Here is a 26,222-nt window from a genome sequence, read left to right on the forward strand (position 1 = left end):
AACAAATAATGTTTTTTTTTCTAATTTAGGATGTTAAAATGGTCAAACCAATAATTATTTTAGTTTAGTTATTTAATATTTTAAACCAAAAAAATATATATATATATAATTATATATTTAATTTAAAAAATTAACATTTCAACCAATAATTATAATAAATTAGAAAGTTAATATGTCTAATCAACTATTTTTTTTTTATTTTGAAAATTAACATGTAGAACCTATTATTTTTCTTAATTAGAATTTAACCCTCACAAAATTCTTGACAAGAATTGTGAATTATAATTTAATCTAAATTCTTATGAAATTAAATCCCGATTTGACTCCTCCAAATAAACTCTCATTATTAAAAAAAAATAAAAATTAACCGAAAGAAGAAATATAAAAAAGAAAGAAGATGAGATTGCAAAAATTCAAACTATTAATTTTGAAGATTAAGAAGGGGATGAAGAGTGTTGGTTGAAAAATACTATAATTACACTTTAAAGAATTTTAAAAAAATATGACAAAAAAAGAAAAATATATAGGTAGATTTTTTTTAACACCCTGTTTGTTATTTTGAGTTTATTTTAATAAATATAAGTTATATAACACGTTTTTTTTTTATCATTTGTATATACAAACAAAATATTTTTATTACATAACACATGTGAAGAACTTGATATGTAGATATGTAATTTGTGTATCTAATTTTTTTGAATAATGAATAGAAAATTAATATTCTATCATCAATTATTGACCTCTTCTACAGCTAATAATATCTAATTTAAACATTTAAAAAATAAAATTAGAAAAAGGATATATTCGACAAAGAAAAAGAAAACCCACAAACTGAAAATAAACATTAAAAAAAGGAAAAAGCAAAAAAGAAAAATATCAAAAGTGTCACCCACAAACTTCTTGAAAAAAAATTATTTTAAAAAGGAAATTATTCATCTTCATGAGTCTCTCTCCTTTCTCCGGCGGTTGATCTCTCTCTCTCTCTCCATTCTCCGGCGGTTGATTTCTCTACACCCATTTCTCCGGAGATCGAACTTGTAATTAGTAATCAAGAGAGAAAGAGCTTAAAAGGGTCGATTTTTTTTGAAAATGTCATTTTACAGATCGCAGCAGTTTCTATTTCTTTCTATTTCTCTCTTACTTGCATCAATTTTCTTTGTTTGTTCAAATGGGGAGTCTAAGTTTTACACAGGTACTTCATATCTCACTCTTACTAATCAGTTAGATTAAACATTTTATTCGATTCATTTCTGAAATCGGTTCTCAGGGGATGATTTTGAAGTGAATATTGATAATGGGTTTGCAAATTGGGGTGCGAAAAGAGTGTTACTTGCTGAAGCTGGTGAACCTAGCGGCGAAGATGCTCTTAACTCAACTTATCTAATCTTGGCTGCAAAAAGAACTCATAGGAAAGATCCTCTTGATGGGTTTAAAAAATATACAGGCGGTTGGAACATAAGCGAGAAGCATTACTGGGCTGTAAGTTCTTGATTGTTTACTGTTTTTAGGGTTTTTTTTTTTTACTAGGTTGTTGAGAAATCACACAAACTGTGAAATAATGGTCCAAGTTCCAAGAATACATCAACAAAGACTAAAATACCCACTAATAATAAACCCTAATTCAATTAGTATATGAATCATATCTAAGATGGGTGAAGGTTTGGTTCATGTTCTTGCTATGTAGAGTATTTGTTTATAACTTAATGAGAAGAAAAAAAAAAGCAAGAACATGAAACCTTGTTGATGCTGCAATAGGCAGTCAAGAACTGAAACAAGAACAGAGCAAGAACAGGGGCTTTCGAGATTGTTTGTTAAGTTTTACATGTAGTTTTAAACAGAGAATACATGTCTATTAATTTGGGTTGGAGACTTAACTTGGTGCCTTTTTTGTATGTATTATGCGGTCCTAGATTTATGGGTTGTTTGTATTATGCTTTCTTAATCTTATTTCTAAAGCTGTATGTGTTATGGGAGATAATTTGAAATTTATTTGGCTTCTTATTTTGATTCATTTGACTGTTTCTAACATTCTTTATTCATTGATATTATGCAGTCGGTCGCGTTTACTTCTGCTCCCTTCTTCGTCATTGCAGCTGTCTGGTTTATCTTATTTGGACTTTGTTTGTCGTTCATATGTCTCTGTTATTGCTGTTGTAGAGGCGAGCCTTATGGCTATTCTAAATTTGCCTATGCTCTTTCCCTCATTTTACTTATATTCTTCACTATTTCAGCAATGTAAGTATATATAATTGTCTCTTGTTAACATTTTTTATTTACCTATACCCTAAACTTAACCGGTCAAGGTGTTTTTCTCATATGAATTCAGAGTCGGATGCATTGTTCTGTACACTGGTCAAGGGAAATACCACACTAGTACCAAAAGTACTTTGAAATACGTGGTGAATGTGTCGCATATGACTGTCGAAAATCTTAGGAATGTTTCGGTCTATCTTTCTGCAGCTAAGCAAATTTCAGTGGATCAAGTTATCCTACCTTCGAATATTCAAGATGACATTGATCGGATTCAGACCAAGATTAATTCTTCGTCTAACACTCTCGATACCCGAACCAAAGATAACGCCCATAAAATAAACTGGCTCTTGAACACCGTGTAAGATATTTGAGAACTACAATTCCTTCTTTTAGTTGTGTTTTTTTTTGCTTAATGTCACTGCCTTTTCTCATATTTCAGGAGATTGGCTCTTATCATTATCGCTGCTGTTATGCTTGGCTTGACCTTCCTCGGTTTTTGTAAGTCCCACTCACCCTTTCTCTTGATCCAAATTGTTTTTTTGTTGTTTCATTTGGTACACAAATCATTTTCTATATTATAATGTAACTTTTGTTTTATTTGGTATATAGATATCCAATTATTTTTTACAATAAATGTAGTTTTTTCCAAATAACGATCAATATGTCAATTTTTGTTACCAAAACAGCCCAATTCTTACATTAATTCATTTTTTTCTTGAGCCAGTGTTCTCGCTGTTCGGTATGCAGTCCTGCGTATACTTGTAAGTCTGATAACATTTTATGCTTAATATATTTGAATTGGGTCAAATACTTTCTAATAATTTGAAATCGTTTGCAGATTGGTTATTATCGGGTGGATACTTGTTACGGGTACATTTATTTTGAGCGGTATTTTTCTTCTCCTACACAAGTAAGTTGTTGCATTTCTCATTAAATTGATAGTTAATCAAAATTATCAGTATGGATCCAAATTTATATGTTTCTAACTAATTTCTTGGTAGAAAAATGTATTTCCAAAGATTTTTTTAATGATTTCTTATCTAGATCCATCCTCGTCCAGAAAGTGTTTTCAAATGGGCCCATTGACTCGTTTAGGAATCTGATAATATATTTTTTTTCTTGACGTGTAGTGCGTCAGCGGATACTTGTGTCGCGATGAACCAATGGGTGAAAAACCCAACCGCTCATACGGCTTTGGATGACATTCTTCCTTGTGTCGATAATGCGACTGCTCAGGAGACGTTGACAAAAAGCAAGGAAGTAACCTCCCAACTTGTCAACGTGATAAATCAGGTTATCACCAATGTCTCGAATGGAAACTTTCCTCCCAACTTTGGACCTTTGTACTACAATCAATCTGGTCCTTTGTTGTCGATTCTCTGTAACCCTTTTAATGCTGATATGACAAACCGAACCTGTCAGACGGGTGAAGTCGAATTGGGTAATGCTACAGAGGTAAGCACGGTTTTGAAATATCCTTTTGCTTTGGTCTTGTTTAATAGGGAGACGTTCGATCTGGGTTATCCCACCAACACCATGAAACATATCATTCAAACTATCAACTGATCTCTATTTCTTTTCAAAAAAATATTACTTTTGTTATTATACCCTTTTACTCCATTAACCCCCAAATAACTTTAAGGATTTGTTCAGTTTGAGGTATTATATGGGTCTAAATCATAAATTCCTTATCATTCAAATCATCAATCAAAACATCATATTTCTTTTTTTCTCAAAAATTGTCTTATGAGTTTAATGTCAAATAACATTTATAGTCTTTTCATTAATCACATCACTGTCTTTTCTTTTCCTCGAAAATCTCATGAACACGAGTTTATGCTCTCTTGCAGCTAGACTAACCTTCAACCAAAATACTACCTATTCTTTTCAATATATATTTGTTTCCCATATTTGTTTACCCAAATAAAACTTTCCAATAACCTATACCAATCAAGACTATTTGGAAATAACCTACTCTTTATCCAAATAACCCATAACCGAACAACGCCCAATTTTCAATAACCTAAGACCTTGTTTGCGATGACTTTTGTTTTCTTATCAAAAAAGAGATATTGTTTGATGTAATTATTTTGGTAAATTGACAAACATATACTTAGTGTTTAATATTTTAAAATGTTATAAATAATAAAGTAAATATATTTTGGTTGAGGATTTTTAGACTTGTTTTGTTAATGCAGGTTTGGAAAAACTATGTTTGCGAGGTTTCAGGAAATGGAATATGCACGACTACAGGTAGACTTACACCAGCAATTTACGGTCAGATGGCAGCAGGTGTTAATGTTAGCTATGGATTGTACACTTATGGTCCGTTTCTGGTTAGTCTAGAAGACTGTTCCTTTGTTCGCGAAACATTCTCAGACATATATAAGGATCACTGTCCTGGCTTGAGGCGATACAGCGAATGGACCTATGCAGGATTGTTCATGGTTTCAGCTGCTGTTATGCTCTCTTTGATCTTTTGGGTAATTTACGGGAGGGAGAGAAGGCATCGCGTTTATACGAAAGACCATGATGCTGGAGGGCACAAACGGTATTGAGGTGTAGAGAGAGTAATGGTGGTTTGAGTATTATTGACATATTGTTGTAATGTTTGTGCAGTTTTATGTGTGAAGTTTGTGTTAATTGAAGGATTCTAGGTTATTTTGGTATTATTAGTGATTATCAATTGGTTGATATTAATGAGTCATTTTGGTGTAAGTTATTTCTTTAAATTTAGCTCAAAATTTCACCAAGTTTTCATAATTCAACCTTACACTTTTACCCTTTTCACCTACTATGGTCCTCGTGATGGAGCTTGGACACGCTCAAGTTCAATCCATTGAGATCCAAAAAAAGAAAGTTTCATCTCTTATAGTGATTAGATTTGAAACTTTCAAGTGTTTCAAAAAATTTCATTCCAACCATTTATGATGGTTTCCAAAATCTTGGCACTTGACTATTTAAGAGTTTCATAAGGGTTTATAAGATCATATTTTTAGTATCAAGAAAAAATTATTAGGGTTTCAACTTTTAGAGTGGGTTAGAGGTTTTACATTTCTAGGGATTCATTCTTAAGAAACTTAAGCAATTTAACAACTATTTATTTGTTTCCCTATCACATATTAAAGAAAACTAGACTAAAATGATAATAATCGGGTAAAAAATCGGTTTAAAAGATTAAAATATCACGGATCTCACTGAAAACGAATAAAGATTGATGTCATTTTTTAAATAAAAAGAAATACTTTTAGAAGGGGAAATTTGAGGAGATGACCCTAAAAAACCCTAAATGCGGAAAGTGAGGGTCACTAATTTAAATAGCGCTGGTGACCATTTTTTTTCCTGACGAAAATGTCCCTATTGCGTCACGCATCCTCAGGTTGCATGACGCAATTTTTTATTTTTTTATTTTTTCAAAAAATTTTAATTATAAATTTTTTTGGACGAAAATGCCCCAGTTGCGTCACGCAACCTCAGTTGCGTTACGCAATCGCGTCACGCAAACCCAGTTGCGTTACGCAATCGCGTCACGCAAACCCAGTTGCGTTACGCGACCGCGTCACGCAATCGCGAGACAAAAAAAAAATTTGAAAAAAAAAAATAAAAAAATATCCGGTTGCGTCACGCAACTAGAGTTGCGTTACGTAAGAATACAATTGTCATTAAAAAAAGAGAGTCACCAGCGCTATTTAAATTATCCACTCACACAAATGATAATTCACTCTATTATCAGGAAGGTCATCCGCTCAAATTTCCTTTAAAAAAGAATGAATTAGTTTATAAGTTCATTAGTTTTTTTTATAATTAATATTTTATCATATTTTTATTGAAAGGACAATTTAAGTTAAAGTAAACCTTTATTTTTCTTTCAAACATCCTAATTATAGAATTGAAATTGTTAATTAAAAAAATAATATTTATTTTAAAAGTTGTTGAATTATTTACATAAAATAATTAATTTTTAATCGATCCAAAACAATATTAATAAAAATAAATATCAAACAATGACATTCCCTTAAAAATCCCAAACGCTTGAAAGTAAACAAAATTGACATGAAAATTTTGGATTAGGAAACCCTAGGATCAGGAAATGGATATGTATAAATAATTGCCGAAATTTTCTCTGTAATCGAGGCGCCATTGCTGACAGATTGCTTCCCCACTCTCTATCTTGACTTCTAGACCAGCCGATTCTCAGGTTAGAGACAAAAAACACTTGAATTTCTCGATAGCGACGTTTTTGTTTGTTTGTTGATAAATTCTTGACTTTTGTTTATCTTCTCAGATCTTTTACCGCCTAATTTTATAGATAGAGGTAGAACTAGGAGCATCAAATTCGAATTTATACTTGGGTATGATATGAAATAATGAATTTTTATCATTCGATATCAAACAAAGCGATTTCCATTCTCAATCTTTGCGTTCTGTGCTTGATATTAACAGGGAAAAGAAATGGGGAAACCCAGCGGGAAAAAGAACAAACAGGTGGTGGGCATTACGAAACAAGGGAAATCTGCGGAGAAAACTTCCAAAGCGTTTGATGAAGATACAGCCGTCTTCATTAACATGTCACAAGAATTGAAAGATGAAGGCAATCGACTCTTCCAACGGAGGGACCATGAGGGAGCGATGCTCAAGTACGAAAAGGCTCTCAAATTCCTTCCGAGTAATCATATAGACGTCGCCAATTTACGCAGCAATTTGGCCTCTTGTTACATGCAGATGGATCTCGGAGAATTCCCCAGAGCAATACACGAATGCAATTTAGCTCTAGAAATCTCTCCTAAGTTTACCAAAGCCTTACTGAAGAGGGCCAGGTGTTATGAAGCTCTCAACAGGCTTGATTTAGCCTTAAGGGATGCTAACAATGTTTTGAGTCTTGAACCTAATAATTTGATGGCGATGGAGGTTGCAGAGTGTGTGAAGAAATCAATTGAGGATAGAGGTCTAAATTTCGAGGATAAGCAGATTGTTCCTACTCCCGAGTATGTTCAGCCTCCTTTAAAGCCTGTGGTGAAGGAGAAGGTCAAGAAAAAGAAGGGCCACAAGTTGCAGCAATCTAACATTAAGTTGAAGGATGAAATTGACAAAGTGAGTGTAAAGGAAGAGATAGTGGTGACTCTGGTGACAAAGACTGTGAAGTTAATATTTGGTGAAGACATAAGATGGGCTCAATTACCCCTCAATTGCGACCTTTGCCTAGTAAGAGACATAGTCAAGGATCGATTCCCCAATTTAAAAGGCGTTCTTATCAAGTACAAGGACATAGAAGGTGATCTAGTAACTATCACTACAACCGATGAACTGAGGTTAGCCGAATCATCAGGTGATCATCAACAAGGTTCTCTAAGATTCTACATTGCAGAAGTTACACTTGACAAAGAACCGGCATATGAAGGAAGGAAGAACGAGAAAACAGAGGAGAAGAATGTGGAACCGCTTAAGGAAGTTACATTAATCGATGATTGGATCATCCAGTTTGCGAGGTTATTCAAGAATCATGTTGGGTTTAATTCAGACTCATACTTGGATCTTTACGATCTAGGAATGAAGATGTATTCAGAAGCTATGGAAGAAACTGTTACGAGTGAGGATGCTCAAGAACTCTTCAGCTTTGCTGCTGATAAGTTTCAAGAGATGGCAGCTTTGGCTTTGTTCAATCGGGGCAATGTTCACATGTCAAGGGCGAGAAAACGGTTGTATTCCACCGAAGAAGGTTCTAAAGAACAGATACTTTCGCAGGTTAAAACAGCTTATGAATGGGCGAAGAAAGAATATGTTAAGGCAGGAATGAAATACGAAGAAGGTTTGAAAGTCAAACCGGATTTCTACGAAGGATTACTTGCACTTGCACAACAGCAATTTGAACAAGCGAAGCTTTCTTGGTATTATGCAATTGGAATTGAAGTTGATCTCGAATTGGAAAAGGAATTGGCATCAGAGATTATGGATCTTTACAATAAGGCCGAGGATAATATGGAGAAGGGAATGCAGATGTGGGAGGAAATTGAGGAACAACGGCTTAATGGGCTGTCTAAGTTTGATAAATACAAAGACGAGATACAAAGATTGGGATTTGTTCATTTACTGAAAGATATATCGGCTGATGAAGCTTCAGAGAAAGCTTCCAATATGAGGTCTCAGATTTATATCTTGTGGGGTACTTTGTTATATGAACGTTCTGTTGTGGAATTCAAGTTGAGTTTGCCAACATGGGAAGAATGTTTGGAGGTTGCAGTCGAGAAATTTGAACTTGCTGGAGCTTCTTCAACTGATATAGCTGTAATGATAAAGAATCATTGTTCAAATGACTCTGCTGTTGATGGTAAAGAGATTTTTTTTTTTGATTCTTTTTGTCTGTTAGTAATTTAGAATATTTGTTTTTGTTTTGTGTTCTTATTGCAGGTTTCGTATTCAAGATTGATGAGATAGTACAGGCATGGAATGAGATGTACGATGCGAAAAGGTGGCAGCTTGGCATGCCATCTTTCAGATTAGAACCTCTATTCAGAAGGAGAGCTCCAAAACTCCATTCCATGTTGGAACATGTTTGAGATTTGTTCTTTTTTTTGTTATAGTAATGTCTTAAAAGATGCACGAGATTCCAGCTGCTGCCTATTTGCTATGTTTTCATCAAGTATGATAGGTAAATCATTATCTGCTTTCTACGATTATGTTTTAGTTTTGACCTTCATGAGTTCAATGTGGTAACTTGGTGCTTTATCTTTATTAGTAGTTTTGAAATGCATAGAGAACTAGCTAGCTAGTGGTGTTATCAAGTTGGAGCATACACCTCATTCATGTTTGAATGTTCCCAATTTGTCTTTTAAGTCTGAGGTGTGATTTTATCGAAAAAATCACAATAAATATGGATTGCACCACCCATGGTAGCTGAACTGGTAAGAGTCTTCAACTTATGAAGTTGAAGTCTCAAGTTTTATTCCCACTGGAATCACTTTGATAGTAAGGGTAAGATGGAGTAATGGCAGTGGATAATTATGCAAGCCTCTTCCAAAAAATAAATCCTAGTCTAAAATAAAAAGTAAAAAACATATGGATTACTTATAATTTGTGAGTTATTAATAGTTACCTTCCTATGTTTCTTTTGGTATTTTTTTTTGCGACCAAAGTTTGTTCTCTATAGAAAGCTAGCACGATCCCTCACTGGTCTCTCATGTAAATAGGGTGTTCTTAGTTAGAATCAAACTTGAGCTACTTTGGTGGGTTGTTTCTTTTGGGGTTGGATTGTGCTGCCCTAATTTCTTGCTTAACATAATTATAGTTTAAAATTCCACGAACAAAGTATCCCGGGCACCACCTTTGGAAATTGCCAGACATCTTGAGCCCTAAGTTGAGGATTAATAATGGAACATGGTGAGGGGGTCATGTGCCTTTAAGCTTGGTAGATTGTGATCACAAAATATATGGACTTTTATTTTTAGTTTTATGTCTGATGTATGCTTTCATAAGTATTATAGGCAAGTGATTGTGATATGATTTGAAGGATTTAAGTAAGGTTTTGTAATAGAAATCGGATCAACTAAATTAAAGAAGTGAGAAAGGAAATGCCTAATCTCCTGAGAGAACCATGAAAATCTTTCATAGCTAAGAAAACAATAGGTGGACTCGTGACACTTTGTTTCTGTCTGGACTCTGGATCGGTTACATTAAGAAAAACAATTGGGCTTCCACAACCAAGTACAAAAGTATATATGGTATTTTTTTCTCTTCTTTTTAAAAACTAAGGCACAACCCCACCACTTCAATTAGGGCGTTTTCAGTTCCAATTAAAAGTCTCTTAGGCAAGACTAATAGTTTTTTTTTGCTTAAATTTGTAACATCATACTTTGTACTTATCTTGATTAGTAGTTTTAAATGCACAAAGAACTGTAGTGTAGAAACTGCTGATTTTGTAAATTGGATTGAAATTCTCATTTTTTTGGCCAGTTCACAAATCCTGCTATGTATAGAAGATGAGTGGATAATTCATATTTTCATCTGATCTTGCAGGTTTTGGCCAGTCTCACAGTTCGTTGGAGGCAAAAACGATGTTTTCTGCCATATTTTCCGTTTTTTCTCTTCTAATTTGAATCGACTATGGAGCCAGCCATATAGGCATTCTTTTGACATCCCTGGTATTTGGAGGAATGAAGAACTCTCAAAGTGGTATTTTAATTCTTTGACCCTGATAGTTAATTTGAAGATTTTGGTGGTTTCAATATTTATTGGTTTTGTAGTCATATTTGAAAAAGGTTAAACTATTGTTGCTATTATTTCATTGTTGTCAAAGAAAAGAGGTTAAAAACAACGGGTTTAATTAGGGTTGAGTTTTGTTTTGGGCAAATCCAATCCCAACCCATTTTTGTTTTTGTTTTGTATAATCTATTTCGGGTTGGTATAATTTCGGATTAAATATATTGATGAGATAATAAATTTTTGAGTAATATATTTGAGTTATTATATCATCTCATTTAGTTTGGTGGTAAACCATAAGGACTCACCTTGTTAAGATCATAGTTGCTTTTATTGGATCTATGCATTTTGTAACATTTTAAATAATTATTCTGCACAATTAAGGAATTTATTCTGGCAGTCTAATCATATGGAATCTTGCAAGTTATTTGATATCGATTAATATTTTTGTGGCATATAAGTTTCATTAAGTTGTAATAGTGTTGCACACAAGTGTAATATTGTTTTTTTCTAAATGTAATTTTATCGGTGTTTTGACATTTAAATTTTGTATTCATTTTAAGATTCTTAACTATTTAGTCGCCTTCAATAAAATAAAAATTGTTTTGATGAATTTAAGCGAGTTGACAAATCAAATTTTCGACAATCGAACTGAATTGAGATAACTAGGGAGGGAAAATGAAAGAATACGGGGAAGAAGATATATATACAATTAAAATATTTGAGAGTTTTAATTTTAATTCTTTTTTTTATACTTCTTATTAGGAATGATAATGGGGTGGTTCGGGGCGGGGAATGCATTTACCATCTCCGCCCCGTTTTAATTTTAGGGATTTTTTAATACCATTCTCGCCCATTCGGTTTTTTTCGGTTTCGGGGAATCCCGCGGGACACCATTAATAATTTTTTTTAAAAAATAAATAAAAATTATATAAATAAATTGTAATATATTAAAATTCTATATTATTATAAAGAAACAACCTTATTACTCTTACAAAATATAATAAATAAATAAATATATTAGTAATTTAATATATTTAATTATGTTTATGATGTTCGGGGTGAAATCGGGGCGGATCGGGGGCGGAGAACACAAATACCATTCCCGTCCTATTCCCGTTTAATTTCGAGGAAAAACCATCCCAAACAAAATAATTAGGTTGAATTTTCGCGGTATGTCAAATTGCCATCCTTACTTCTTATTCTTTGTATTGTTTCCTTTTTCTTTAATATCCCAGAATTAATAAATCAACATCCTAATACATGTCTCTTTCTTTCAATTAGTAATTTTTTTAAAATGATATTGATAATTAATAAATGTAATTAATTTTATATTATTTTTAACATAGAAAAAAGTATAAAAATTAATCACATGTTTGATTTTTTTATTTTGCTACAAAATTATTTTCTAGATGAATAAGTACAAATAGTTTAATACTTTTTATTTGATATAAAATTATCTGAAGATCTATATTATTGTGTGTGCTTTTTCTTCATTTGGCTTAAAATTTACAACCATAACATAATATTTGTTACTTGGTTTATCCTTGCAGCAATACATTCACAGCCTCGATGTCTCACTCCGAGAAGAGATGTCGAGGAATGCACCATTATATGGAGCAGGTTTAGAAGCTTTATCGATGAAGGAATTAGAAACAGTAGCACATATCCACGAAGAAGGTCTAAAACAGATCCATACTCTCCAACATCGAAATGGATTGTTGTTTCCATCAAATGCCCCTCAAATGGGTGTCGGTTTGTCTCCTTCTTCGAATGGGCATACTAATGGTAACATAGGATCTTGGTTTAGCCATTCTACTACACCCATGTAAGGTGATTGATTCTCTCTTTTCCATTATTTTTTTTTTTTTTTTGTCTTTCCCATTTCCTCTAGATGGCTTTGAGCAATCTATATTTGTGTTGGGTTAGGCTTATTTTGGCGGATGATAGAATTGTTGAAATATGCAATGGAGTAAAGAAATAAGATAGAGATTTCAAAGCTATGGCATATAGGATTTTTTTGTTTTGTTTTTGTTTTGTATTTCTTAGGTTTCTTATTAGTTCAACAGTAAAACATCTGGTATTTGAAAAAAATGCCTTATTGTCACCATTCCTTTTTTCTTTCAATGAAAAAGGTTCTATTTTTATGGAATAATTTGTTTTTTATTTTGCCAATCTTTTAATTGTTGAAATTTTCTTATTGATGAGTAGGACTGATCTCAACTTGTCTAAAGTTGGCATACCGCCTTACTTTCGTTTGAAAGTTGACGGTGGTGAGTTGTTTCGTACGATCTCGTGATTGTGAGGTTGTTCTAGCTTTGTTAGAGAATAAATTTTGATTTTTAGAAAGAAAAATTTAAGTATGAGAAACAATATAAGTTCTTAGTTGTTTGCTATGTATTTGTCTTTTTCAGTATTATTTATGCTTTTAGGAAGTCTATTTGTAGGATTTAGATTAAGATACTTATGTGATAGAGTAATTGTTATGATATTATAATAATTTTAGGTTAAGAAAATATATTATTATATATTTTTTTAAAGGGTATATTAGTGGTGTACATTTAAATTGATCCGAACATTCCATCCAATGTATCTACAAAATTTAAATTTTATAATAAAAATTGATATATTATTAGTGTTGGATATTATATCAAGTTAAATGTGAATTATTAAGTGTATATGGTTGAATATTTAAATAATTATCCGGACTAAATTTATTTAAAAACAAATATCTAATCCAATGTCTCTTAATCATGCATGACAAATTTTGTTACAAAATAAAAACAAATTTTAACACTATTTTTTTTACTTAACTTATAGAGAGAGCACTTCAAGGGTGTTTGGTTGAGATCGATAATTAAGTTTTGTTTGGGTAGAGGAATAATACCGATAATATTTTATTGGTACAGTAATTAATAATTTTTATATTTAACTTTTATATATTTATAAACTTTATTAATTTTGTTTATTCTTTTTCTATTATTATTTAATTAAAAAATATATAAATAAATAAATTAATTCAATGTATATAAATAAATAAATAAGAAAAAAGAGAAATAATTAGTCAAAATTAATTTTTTTAATAAATTTTATATTTAATTTTTTATTCTCGTTATATATATTTATTAATTATTGTGATGTAATTTGGTTTATTTATATTATAAATTTCAACATGTTTATTTGAATAAAAATAATTTTGATAATTATTAATTTATGTCAATGTATTTTTGTATTTGATTTTGATATGAAAAAAATATTATCTTATATTAAAATTAATTAAACAAGAATCACTAAAGTTATAAAATATCATACTAAATAAAAAAATTAAAATTAATAAATAGATATTAAATCATACCTAATAAATCGCAATTTATATATATCCACTAAAATAAAAAATATCGAGTTATAATAATTTAATCTACAATTAATGAATTTTATACAAAATTATATCTACTAATATAGAAAAAAAATTCACTTCATTAATTAAAACAACCTACCAAATATCCATATTTAATTCCTTTCACAAGTACAAAACCAAGTACCAAACACTAATTAAATTTATTAATATATACTTACTAAAAAATAAAAAAATAATATTTAGAGTGTAAGAATGGTGCCAAAAGCATAACTCCAATATTTTGTTTTTATTGGAGCACAACTTTATTGATTCACAAAGTAATTTGTAATCTTTATTATTTTTGGAAAGAGTGATATAAGAGAAAAAATTGAAGGAGGAATATATGGCATCTCTCACAGTTCAGATCCTCTGCTACCGATTGCCGTGTTCCCCTGTGGCGGACCAATCAGATTGCAGCATTATTAATTTAATAATAAATCAATCTGGGCAGGAGACGGAGGGAGGGAGAATCCGGAATCCGGGTTTAGGCCCGGGTTCACACAAGACGCCGTTAACGGAAGCGCCTGTTAACGCCAGGAAATAATATAATATTCAGATGATAAACAGATAAGATATCTTCGCTCCGGGACCGTGTCAGAGGGAAGGGTGAGATGCGATGGGAGCGAAGATCTACACGCCCGTTGCCATGACCCTCATGTAAACCCCCCATACCCACTCATGAGAAGACCGCCTGCCTTCCATGAAAATACACTTACACGTTTATGTAAAGACCGAATTGACAGGGATTTTATATTTACGTTTATTAAATATTAATTTAATTTATTAAAATACACATGCAACGATATAATATTCGCTTCAATTAATTCATTCATTTTTTTCTAGGAATTTTATTTAATTTTTTTATTTCATTTTTTGGGCTTGGAGACCCTCAGGAGCGAAGATATATTTGCTTCAATTAATTTTAATAATTATATTTCCGTTTATTACATATTAATTCAATTAATTTAAATTTTTTTTAATTAATTTTATTTAATTTTGTTATTTATTTTTTTTTGCCTCGAGACACTCTGGAGCGAAGATATATTTGCTTCAATTAATTTTAATAAAAACATCATGTAAACCCCCCAATCCACCCATGAGAAGACCGCCTGCCTGTCATGGAAAGACACTTACCCGTCTATGTTAAGACCAAAATGACATTGATTTTATATTTCCATTTATTAAATATTAATTCAATTAATAGAAGATGACATGCAGCAACCGAACAAATCTTCGCTTCAATTCCTTGGCTATTTTTTTTTTTTATTTAATTTTTTTTGGCTGGAGACCCTCATGAGCGAAGATATATTTGCTTAAATTAATTTTAATAAAAACCTCATGTAAAACCCCCATACCCACCCATGAGAAGAGCGCTTGCCTACCATGTAAAGACACTTACCCGTCTATGTAAAGACCAAAATGACATGGATTTTATTTTTCCGTTTATTAAATATTAATTCAATTAATTGAAGATGACATGCAGCAACCGAACAAATCTTCGCCTCAATTACTTTTCTATTGTTTTCCTTTTTTTTTATTAATTTAATTTTATTGGCTGGAGACCTTCATGAGCGAAGATATATTTGCTTCAATTCATTCTAATAAAAACCTCATGTAAAACCCCCTACCCACCCATGAGAAGAGCGCTTGCCAACCATGTAAAGACACTTACCCGTCTATGTAAAGACCAAAATGACATGGATTTTATATTTCCGTTTATTAAATATTGATTCAATTAATTGAAGATGACATGCAGCAACCGAACAAATCTTCGCCTCAATTACTTTTCTATTGTTATCCTTTTTTTTTATTAATTTAATTTTATTGGCTGGAGACCTTCATGAGCGAAGATATATTTGCTTCAATTCATTCTAATAAAAACCTCATTTAAAACCCCCCTACCCACCCATGAGAAGAGCGCTTGCCTACCATGTAAAGACACTTACCCGTCTATGTAAAGACCAAAATGACATGGATTTTATATTTCCGTTTATTAAATATTGATTCAATTAATTGAAGATGACATGCAGCAACCGAACAAATCTTCGCCTCAATTACCGGCTAGATTTTTTTTCATATATTTTTTTTTGTTTATTAATAAATGTTAATTTAATTAATTTAAAATGACATGCAGCGATATAATATTCGCTTCAATTAATTCATTACTTTTTTTATTTATTTAAATTTTTTGGCTGGAAAAGAACATTTGTTCGCCTAGACCATGTTCCATGTAAAATGGATTGAATAGTCGCTTCTCGAGAGAACACTTATTCGCCCCTGGTCCCTGTGTCATGTTACATGGAATGAATAGTCGCTTTTCGAAAGAAGACATGTTCGCCCCGGTTACATGAATATATATACCCCCTAATATGATTATTTTATAATCATTTCCGCCCGATTCATCTCTCTCTCTTCCTGCCTCCTTTTCACGGCGATTCGTAACCGGCTCCCCGTCGACCGAACCTGAATCCACATCTTCACGACTCCACAATGGTACGTATTCCTGAACAGTAACTTTTCATATTTAGGATTATGGAACTACTACACTAGATTCTGTTATGTGATGTTGTTGTCTCTTTAATCTTTAGGAAACCCTACTCTCAAAATGTCACCTTCACTGTAAATCAATGTTATTTAGGATAAATTACCTATTGTTATGTTTTGGGATATTATTTCCCTGAAACCCTAGTACATACTAACAAAGACCGTTTTTTTTTTTCATGCACGTGCAGGCAACTGCCTCAGCATCCGTCCAAAACTTTGGCAAAGACTGGATTTTATGTCCAAATCAATTAACAAGTGAAGAGATAGTACTCTTCGTGACATTTCTCCCTTTTTTTTCCATATTGTTTAAGTTTTCATCCTGTTTAACTGAAATATTTATGATTGTTCTTAAACAGCACTTGATTCAACAATATGCTAACACATGTGGTGCCACGGTGTCAATGAGGTGGAGAGACGATGTGACCCACGTCATAGCATCCACCGATTCTAATGGTGGATGCGGTCGCACTATCAAAGTATTGAAGGGCATATTGAACGGGAGTTGGGTCCTTACCATTGATTGTGAGACTCTGTTATTCTTAACCCTTTACTGTTAACTCAATATTCCTTTTAACATATATGAAACTAAAAACACCTATTGCTTTTATACAGGGATAAAATCATCAATCAGATTTAACTGTTACGTGGACGAGGAACCATACGAGGTGCAGCGAGATAATCATGGGACTGTGGGCGGTCCAAGAGCTGGCAGAATGCGGTATTTGAACAATGTAAGTTTTGTCTTATTCCTACTCCTCCATATGATATTCAATTGTCCATGATTACTAATAATGTTTTGTATTTTCTTTCAGCTGCCCAAACTCTTCGACAGTTACACCTTCATATTTGCAGGGGAATTCATCCCGGCTTACAAACTTGATCTTATGGGGTTTGTAATTGCTGGAGGAGGTACAACTAAAGAAATGGAGAATCCATTTGTCGAGCCCGAGCACGACAAAACTATAGTTGTATACGACAAGTCTCGGCACGATGTTAATGAACTTGTTTGGGTATTTGAGGCAGAGAATCCTCTGAAGACATATTTGGATGTGTTTGGTGTTCCTCACACAAGCTTGCTAGAATCCATTGCTGCTTGTGATTTGCAGCCTTTGTTTTTGTAATAGACATGTGTTGGTTTAATTTGTTACTTAATATTTGAATATTTTGCATTCTTGAAAATTCAATGTCATATTTGATTTCAGAATTATCTTTTTTTTTTCTTCGAATTGTTTTTTTTTTAAAAGATGAGCCTTATATTTAACTAAATCTTGAAACATTAAGAAATACTGTATAACTTGAATTATAAATTTGATAAATAATTAATATTTTTTAAAACTACTGTCAAAATAATATTTGTAAAACAATTGTGAAAATAATAATGTGAAGAAATCTTCGCTTACTGATTGATTGATTGATTTATTAATTTAATTTCATAATAATTTTTGTCATTTAATTATTAAAATGAAATAATTTTTTTAACAAGTCACCTCACCGCCACCTAACACCTGCCACCTTTTCATTAAATGCTGCATGCAGCAAGCCATGCTGCTAAGCTAGACAACTTTGTACTCTTCTCTCTCTCTACTGTACGACCATTTCTTCGCCGGAGTTATACTACATTGTCTACCATCGACCTCTCCTTCGCCGGAGACTTCATTATAATATCAATCCATCTTCCTAAATTATAAAATGGTATGTTTTTGAATGTCATCTATACCTTCTTTACTTTTCTTCCCAACCTTTTCTATGTTTTTTGAATACTCGACATGAAATGTTCTGTTCTGTTTGATTATCAGGAAGGAATACGTATCAGCGAGAATGATATGGACGAGAATGATATTATTGATTTAAGGTAACATTGTTTAACTTCTCCAATTTTTGTAGTGCACATGTAAGCGAAGATCTCTTCACTAATATATTATTAGATAATATCTTATAAAGCGAAACTATATTCGCCTAATATTACAATCTTCATACTGTTGAAGTGAAGCTTTCTTCGCTTATATTGTTTTCATTTTCCAATAATCTACAAGTTCTGGTTAGTTGAACCTTTATTTTCCACTTGTTCAAACTGAACAGCGAATCTGCTACTTGTCGTCGTCAATTGAATTTCGATGGAAACGGCCAACCTTTGGAGGACATCGAATCCAACTTAATTCCACTTTTAGGTAGAGAATTTGAGAGTGAAGAAGAAGGCTACGTATTCTACTTAGCATACGCTAAACTAATAGGATTTGGTATAAGGCGCAGTTCAAAACATGTAGACAAGGAGGGTAAAATACTGGATAGAGTTTTTTGTTGTAGTGCACAGGGTGAACGGGGAAAGGACAAACGTGATGTCTATGTGAAACGTAGACGTTCTGTGACTCGGTTCTGTTGTGAAGCGAAATTGAGGATAAAGAGGGCAGACAATGGAAAGTTCCAAGTGGTAAATTTTATTAGTGATCATAGTCATCCTCTTGCAAGTCCAAAGAAAACTCACCTGTATAGATGCCATAGGAATATTTCTGCAGTTGCAGGCTTACATATCGAGATGGCCACTAACGTGGGAATTCCTCCTAAGTCATCACATGCTCTAATGTCTAAACAAATCGGTGGAAGGGAGAATCTAGGTTTTCTTCCTGAGGATTACAAAAATTACCTGCACACGAAAAGAACCAGAGAGTGTAATTTTGGGGAAACAGGGGGTGTATTAGAGTATTTGCAGAAAAAACAATCCAATGATCCTGGCTTTTATAATGCTTTTCAACTTGATGCGGACGATTTGATAACGAATATTTTTTGGTGTGATTCCAACATGCGGTCCGATTATTCATACTTCGGAGACGTGGTCAGTTTTGACACCACATACAAGAAGAATAATGAAGGTCGTCCAGTTGCGCTTTTTGTAGGCGTCAATCATCACAAACAATCAATTCTTTTTGGAGCAGCTCTATTATACGATGAAACTGCGATGACTTTTGATTGGTTGTTTGAGACTTTCACCAAAGCTATGCATGGGAAAAAACCAAAAACCATTCTTACAGATCAAGACGCGGCCATGGCTAAGGCCTTGGCGTCTCAATGGCCCGAAACAAATCATCGTCTCTGTATTTGGCACATATTTCAAAATGCAGCCATACATCTTAGCTCGGTGTTCCATAATTTTAGAGATTTTTCTAAAGATTTTTCTTCGTGTATATATGATTTTGAAGAAGAGATAGAGTTTGTTGAAGCTTGGAATCAAATGTTGACAAACTACGGGCTTGAAAACAACGATTGGTTGAAACGCATGTTTATCATCAGGCGAAAGTGGGCATTAGTGTATGGACGACAAATGTTTTGTGCTGATATGACGACAACACAGAGAAGTGAGAGTATGAACAGTATGTTGAAAATGTACTGCTCCTACAAACACAAGTTTTTAGAATTTTTCAAACACTTTGAAAGACTACTCGATGAAAGAAGATATGATGTGTTGAAGGCTGATTTCAAATCAATTACCAGCCAACCAAGTCTTAACTATCCAGTTTTGATCTTAAAGGATGCCTGCAAAGTTTACACCCCAGAGGTCTTTAAGTGCTTTGAACAACAATGGTTTATGTCGCATGATTGTGGTGTAGAAATGTTAGAGGATGTCGACACACACAGAAAATACAAGGTAACACCCCACACTAGGAGATGCTCTCATACAGTTACAGTTCATAAGAATGACGATAAGAATATCGAGTGTAGCTGCTGTAAATTTGAATTTGGAGGGATTTTGTGTGCTCACATCCTAAAGATTTTCACAACGATTGACGTGTTGAAGATTCCTCCGGCGTTGATATTGAAGAGGTGGACAAGAACAGCCAAAGATGGAATATTTGGAACTGATCCAATCGTGGACAGTACTAATGTTGATCCGAGTGAGCTTCATAACATAAGATACAGAGATTTGTGTGGGTTGTCCATGCATTTATTTACCAAGGCAGCCGAAAGAGATGACACTTACAATCATGTCAAAGAAATCATGCTGAGCCAGTGCACGTTTGTGGATAAAAAATTGCAGGAGAGTATAAATATGCAAACTCCACCAACCGGTTTATCACGTTCTGCCGAGGGTGCCCCTGTTCAAGCAAAAGGAATGAAAACTAAGAAGCCAACAAAGTCGGGTAAGAGAAGGAAAGGTGGACTGGAGAAGAACTCAAGAAAACGAAAATCAACAAGACTAACTAGTGAATCACATATTCCGGTATGAAATTGCTGACTTACCTTCTTTACTAATAATTGTGTTATTAATATTCATATAATCACATACTTTTAAATAAATTTGATATTCCTTTCCAGCCATCAAGTGCAATGCCAACGACAACTCCTCAGTTCTCAACTCCTCAACAATGGGACGAAAGTTTCAGCATGGACGCCAATACTCCGTTCACTGTTCTTTTGTCATCTCAACTATCGAATTCCAGTTTCATGTGAAATCTGATATGTATATAGTATTGTATGTACGTTGGATTTGAAACAAACAATAAGGTCGAATGTATGCATGCGAAGTTTTATGAAATACCAAATGAATGACCACACTAATTCATTTCTAAAAAATTACAAACACCTAAATCAATCGAATATTTATTTGCCCCCAGTCAACTAATATTAAGTATCCTTTTAGTTGCAAATGGAGAAAATGAAACATAAAACTGAGGCGAATATGTGTTCGCTTGAACCTCACCATGTATCTCGGTCGAATATTTATTCTCCTCATATTTGTCTGATGAAATTGATCTTTATGTTGAAACTGGTATTTACATGTCGGGGTAAGTGCAGTGACATGACAAGTCATCCCGCTTCTCATGGATGAGATGGTGGCTTTACATTATCAATAATTTGAGGCGAATATGTATTCGCTTCATCGAAAATATGTCTTAGAGGCGAATATTTATTCTCTTCATATTTCTTTCATGAAATTCGAGGCTTCACATATATATTTTATGAAGAGAAGGTCTTTGAAGCGAATATTTATGCGGCTCATGTTTATTTCACTTAATTTATTCATTTAACACATAATTGAACAAGTATTGGAAAATCAAATTTCATAAAAAACACACTTCATGTATACACGTTCATTAGTGTGAGGATGTGAAGTAACAATTTTTGAGAATTGAAATTACACAACATATTCTTTATTGTAACAATAAATCATTACAATTATAGAAATAGTTTAATTACCCCATCTGTCTATGAGTACATTATTGTACTCATGTGAACTAAAATTCTTTGTAAAATTTAATTACACAATATGTATACAGTTCCTAATTCATTGACTTATCCATTTACGGCAGGAATTGTAGACCTTGCTCCTGGCCTTGTTGAGCTCCGAGCCAATGACACGCCAACAGTATTCCATCCTCAATGTCTTTATTTGGTTCCTTACATTTCTTTTAACTCCAAAGCCAGTTTTCCACCCCTTCACCTCACCTTCATACGTCTCCATGTGTCTCATGCAAAAAATCCCGCAGTTAGTGTAATTCTTTGAATCCTGCCATGGCAATTTCAGACATATCTTTTCCAAACCGCCATACTTTTTAGCAAGAACGGGGTCTACGTCGTTCATATATTGTTGAATGTAGTCATCCTGATACATCATTACAAACAACATTATGTAATGTATTTTAGTGCTACTAGAATTCCAAAATTGAACTATTTTAAATTTTAATTGTAGTGTCATACCAAGATTTGTGCATTCTTATATCTTCTTTCGAAGGGCGATTGCATAGGTGACTGCCGGTTATCAATTACTTGAAATTGCCTTTGTATGAAGTTATAGCAAACAAGGTAGAAATGTCTGTCATCAATGATTGGGAAAAACAACTGTGGATAGAATTAAAAAAGATTAGATTTGAACTGAGTGGTAAATGATATTATAAGGTATGACAGCCAGAGATGTACTTACGAGGTCCACTTCCCAGAGGTCCATTTTTGAAATTTGGAAAGCCCGACCTTCTAGACAGAACCTGTCATTGAATTTTTCTCGCGTAGTTATCCCACCTTCACGAAAAATCTGTTTACAGCAGTCTTTAGTCTCACAAGAATAACATAATTGATAAATAACAGTGCTAGTACAACTTACGGTGAGCACGGTTGTGTAGAAAATCTTCTTGTAACGACGTTTGACATTTTTCCTAGAAAGGTCGTGCAAAATGTATGACCAAACATCAATAATCATACTGTCTACCCAGGTTTGATCAGCCATTGTAAGCATGTCCCCGCGCGTCACGTGTAGACATAGGTTTTCCGCAATAAATAACATTTCACTGCATGAAAACAGCAAAACATTTTTCAAAATGGTGTACAATTCCTATTTTTTATGAATAATTAAGCATTTGCAGGAAACATTACCTTGGATCAAGTCCTCCAGCAAATACAAAACCCACAAAAATCTTCTGAAAGTTTGTTAGTTTCTTGTCATCCCTAAACATTTTATTGAAATGTGGTGTTTTCAAAGCTGTAGGCAAGTCCAATGCTTTAAGCCATTCTTTCGTTTGCATGTTTGGACGAGAAGAGCCAGTTTGAAGTGGCGGTAGTATGGATGAGATGCCTTCTTCAGGTTCATTCTTTACTATCTCCAAAGAAGAGGCTGTGTGAAGTGGCGTTAGTAGACTGAAGATGCCTTCTTCAGGTTCATTCTTTACTATCTCCAATGAAGAGGCGTTTTGAACTGGCTGTGGTAGACTGGAGATGCATTCTTCAGGTTCCTTTTTAACTATCGCCAAAGAAGGGGAGTTTTTGTTGGTTTCGGTTTTGATGACATCGGTTAACCAATCAGTTTTCAAATTTCGTGGGGCTTTTCTTTGGACATTTAAGGCCTTTGAAGGTCCTGCTTCCTCTTTTTTTTGGATAATTAGGGTAGGAGGCAAGGCTGGGGTGGTTGGAGTGCTGGTGTTCGTGTTGGTTTCTGTTTTGGGAGTAATTGGGTTGGCTTTGGGTTTGGCTTGTGCCATTGGAGGGGGTGTGGTTTTGAGTGGATGAATGGGGTTTGCTTTGGCTTGTGCCATTGGAGGGGGTGTGTTTTTGAGTGGAGGAATGGGGTTTGCTTTGGGTTTGGCTTGTGCCATTGTAGGGGGTGTGGTTTTGAGTGGAGGAATGGGGTTTGCTTTGGGTTTGGCTTTTGCCATTGGAGGGGGTGTGGTTTTGAGTGGAGGAATGGGGTTTGCTTTGGCTTGTGCCATTGGAGGGGGTGTGGTTTTGAGTGGAGGAATGGGGTTTGCTTTGGCTTGTGCCACTGGAGGGGGTGTGGTTTTGATTGGAGGAAGGGGGTTTGCTTTGGCTTGTGCCACTAGAGGGGGTGGGGCTGGGGTTTTGGTATCTGTTTTGAGTGGAAGGGGGTTCTTGTGGGATTGGGGTGTTGGTGTGAGGGTGGGTTGTGTGTGGTCTAGGGTGTTTAGAGGATGGGTGTTGGATTTGGCTTGGTTGTCTGCGTTGATATTTTTGTGGATGTTGGGAGAAAGTGTGCTCTTGTTGGATGGGGCCGTTGGTGGGTGGTTGGCTTTTGTCTTCGTTTCGGTGGTGGGGGTGAATGTGTTCTTGTTCGATGGGGCCGTTGGATTGGTGTTGGCAGGGTTGTTGGTAGGAAGGGTGTTGCCTTTCGCTTGGGTTGTGGCTTCCGTGTTGGGGTTAATGCCACTTCCTCTGGGCTGCTGCTTTTTGTTTTGGTCCAGACTCCGCTGTAACCCTTCCCTCAGGATTGCATTGGAGTTTAGCACCGTGGCCAATGGCTCAAATACAGACTGTACAAGTTCCATGGCGTTTATCTGGTGCATCTCATTCAGATATTTAGCCCCTTGTGCCAATTCTTCGGCAGCGGCAACAACCTTCCTCAAACATGACGCCAGGTTTTGTGTAATTGGAGCATGCTCAGTTGGATGGTCATCTCCAGTTTGTGGTGGTGTTGGCTGCACATTTTGTTGCATCGGTGGTTGCTCATTCGGAATGGCTATGCGAGCAACCACCCTACCATGTCCAAACCCCCCCTGTGCAGCCTCATACTCAACCCTTTCGTACATCTTCTTCTCGTCCCAGCATCCTAGAATAGGAAAACTCCTTGAGATCTTACTGTTTACCTTGAACTCAACCACACGGTCCAAGTAGCACAACTGATACATTAGCATGAACAAATATATGTTACGTTCAAAGTCATCAAAAAATTATGAATGGACAACCTCCAGCCAATAGATTTCTACACTCACCAAAAGAAAGGTTAATGGTCCATGGAAATAGGATGTCTTCTTTGCTTTCCACTTATAAACACTGTCGACTAGCCAGTCTAACGTGAACTTGCACCAGTTGTAGTCTTTGATTTTAGATACATCCTGGAGGGATTTCAGTACTTTGAATCTGAAAATAAAGAAGTAGTGACTCAAGCCATGTAAAATGATATTGAAGTTCTAAATGAGATCACAGAATTAATGCTAGGTTCTTTGGGTTTACCTGCACTGTGGATTTTGGGATGTCCACAAAAAACTGGATACAACAAACACCACGAAGTCCATCTTGAAGTTACTGTCTCCTTCTGTGTTCTGTAGAATTTTGTCAGGCATTTGGTAGGTTGAAGGACCTCCACTGTTCTCGAATCCCCATCTCCTTCTCCACGCCGTGAGATGGTCCTTGTACACCTTGTCGTCCGTGTGATTTCCTAAACACTCTGCCACAACTAATTCACCTCTGGGTATGTTCAATACACATTGAACATCCTCTTCATCAATCTGCATCTCCTCTCCACTGTGTAGGACGATGCTCCTCCTTCTGGGATTGAATAGACTCACAATGCACCGTGAGAATTGAAGTGGGCATTTTGATATGCCAAGTGACAGAAGGGAACCAAATCCTATGTCCCTCACAGCCTGCTTCTGTTCTTCAGATAACCTGTTAATCAGGTGATGAAGGCCCGATGGAGAGGTTCTGCTCTTGAAATCGACATCAGGGTCACGAGTCCTTCTTCTTTTCTTCTGAACCTGGTTCTCACTAAGTGCTTCATTCGCCGCGTTGGCCAGAATATCCAGTGGTGTCGTGGGCGTGCCTGATGCATCGGGTTTTCGTTTCCTTTGTTGAACACTACATTATCATTCGCAAATTGGATTACTTACCTAATCCAAATATAGTCAAATTTTAACAATTGTAACATTCGCGTAATTACCTTAGTGTGTTCACTTCAGTCGTGGATTCAGTATATGGAACTATTTGCATATCGGAATCCTGATTCTGAGATGTTAAAGTCACATTTAGATTCGAACGACCTAAACTAAGAAAACGAAATATGCACAAGCATGCAACCGTAAACACTTCTTACCATTTTTGCTGGAGCCGAAGATACTAACCGGAAGAGAAATGGATTCGTAGTCGAAATGCCGGAGACGACAGCGCTAGGTCAGATGGTAGAATAACCTGGGTGTATTACGGCCGGATTCGGGCTTCAGATGTTTTACAGTTTTACTTTGCAAAGTGCACTGTTAGTGTGAATGTATTTTCATGAGGCCGTATCGGTTTTCACAAACATGAATAAGGAGTTTCTCATGAACTTCGTACGAGTCGAAGCGATATTCGCTTTTGTAGTGTGAAAGGTAATTATGCATTATGAAAAGTAACATACTACAATAGACGAGGATGTATTCGTGCAGAACTCCGCAATGTACGAATATATCTTCGCTTAGTACATGTCTTTCTTGTTTCACATTATTTGAAAAAAAATTCCCACAAAATGAACAACTATTTGCTTCTCAATGCTGAATAAGCGAACAAATCTTCGATCTTGCAATCTAACAGATCGTATCCAATCAAAAGGAATGACATTTGATTCGATGGTAGCGATTGACTGGCC

The 26,222-nt window shown here is 34.6% G+C and overlaps 2 protein-coding genes across 2 annotated transcripts; both read left to right on the plus strand.

The window, feature by feature from the left end:
• The first annotated feature begins 935 nt into the window (after nucleotides 1–935).
• LOC124931460 lies at nucleotides 936–4,971 on the plus strand. Its single transcript, XM_047471925.1, has 9 exons — nucleotides 936–1,192; nucleotides 1,268–1,479; nucleotides 2,054–2,235; nucleotides 2,327–2,611; nucleotides 2,693–2,751; nucleotides 2,978–3,014; nucleotides 3,092–3,163; nucleotides 3,384–3,708; nucleotides 4,452–4,971. The coding sequence occupies exons 1-9, from the start codon at nucleotides 1,090–1,092 to the stop codon at nucleotides 4,809–4,811; spliced, it is 1,635 nt and encodes a 544-aa protein (XP_047327881.1). The 5' UTR covers nucleotides 936–1,089; the 3' UTR covers nucleotides 4,812–4,971.
• Nucleotides 4,972–6,523: 1,552 nt separating this feature from the next.
• LOC124930964 (protein PHOX1-like) lies at nucleotides 6,524–10,699 on the plus strand. The gene is made up of 4 exons (XM_047471343.1): nucleotides 6,524–6,605; nucleotides 6,697–8,578; nucleotides 8,659–8,899; nucleotides 10,264–10,699. The coding sequence occupies exons 2-3, from the start codon at nucleotides 6,706–6,708 to the stop codon at nucleotides 8,805–8,807; spliced, it is 2,022 nt and encodes a 673-aa protein (XP_047327299.1). The 5' UTR covers nucleotides 6,524–6,605; nucleotides 6,697–6,705; the 3' UTR covers nucleotides 8,808–8,899; nucleotides 10,264–10,699.
• Nucleotides 10,700–26,222: the final 15,523 nt, after the last annotated feature.

This window comes from Impatiens glandulifera, chromosome 3 (genome assembly GCF_907164915.1).
Source record: "Impatiens glandulifera chromosome 3, dImpGla2.1, whole genome shotgun sequence".
NCBI lineage: Eukaryota > Viridiplantae > Streptophyta > Magnoliopsida > Ericales > Balsaminaceae > Impatiens > Impatiens glandulifera.

Bases quoted from the DNA above. Each gene is read 5' to 3' on its own strand.
- LOC124930964 (XM_047471343.1), top strand. From the start codon at position 6,706: ATGGGGAAACCCAGCGGGAAAAAGAACAAACAGGTGGTGGGCATTACG. The intron at 8,579-8,658 runs GTAAAGAGATTT...TTCTTATTGCAG, and splicing joins AAATGACTCTGCTGTTGATG to GTTTCGTATTCAAGATTGAT.
- LOC124931460 (XM_047471925.1), top strand. From the start codon at position 1,090: ATGTCATTTTACAGATCGCAGCAGTTTCTATTTCTTTCTATTTCTCTC. The intron at 1,480-2,053 runs GTAAGTTCTTGA...GATATTATGCAG, and splicing joins GCGAGAAGCATTACTGGGCT to TCGGTCGCGTTTACTTCTGC. The intron at 2,612-2,692 runs GTAAGATATTTG...CTCATATTTCAG, and splicing joins AACTGGCTCTTGAACACCGT to GAGATTGGCTCTTATCATTA.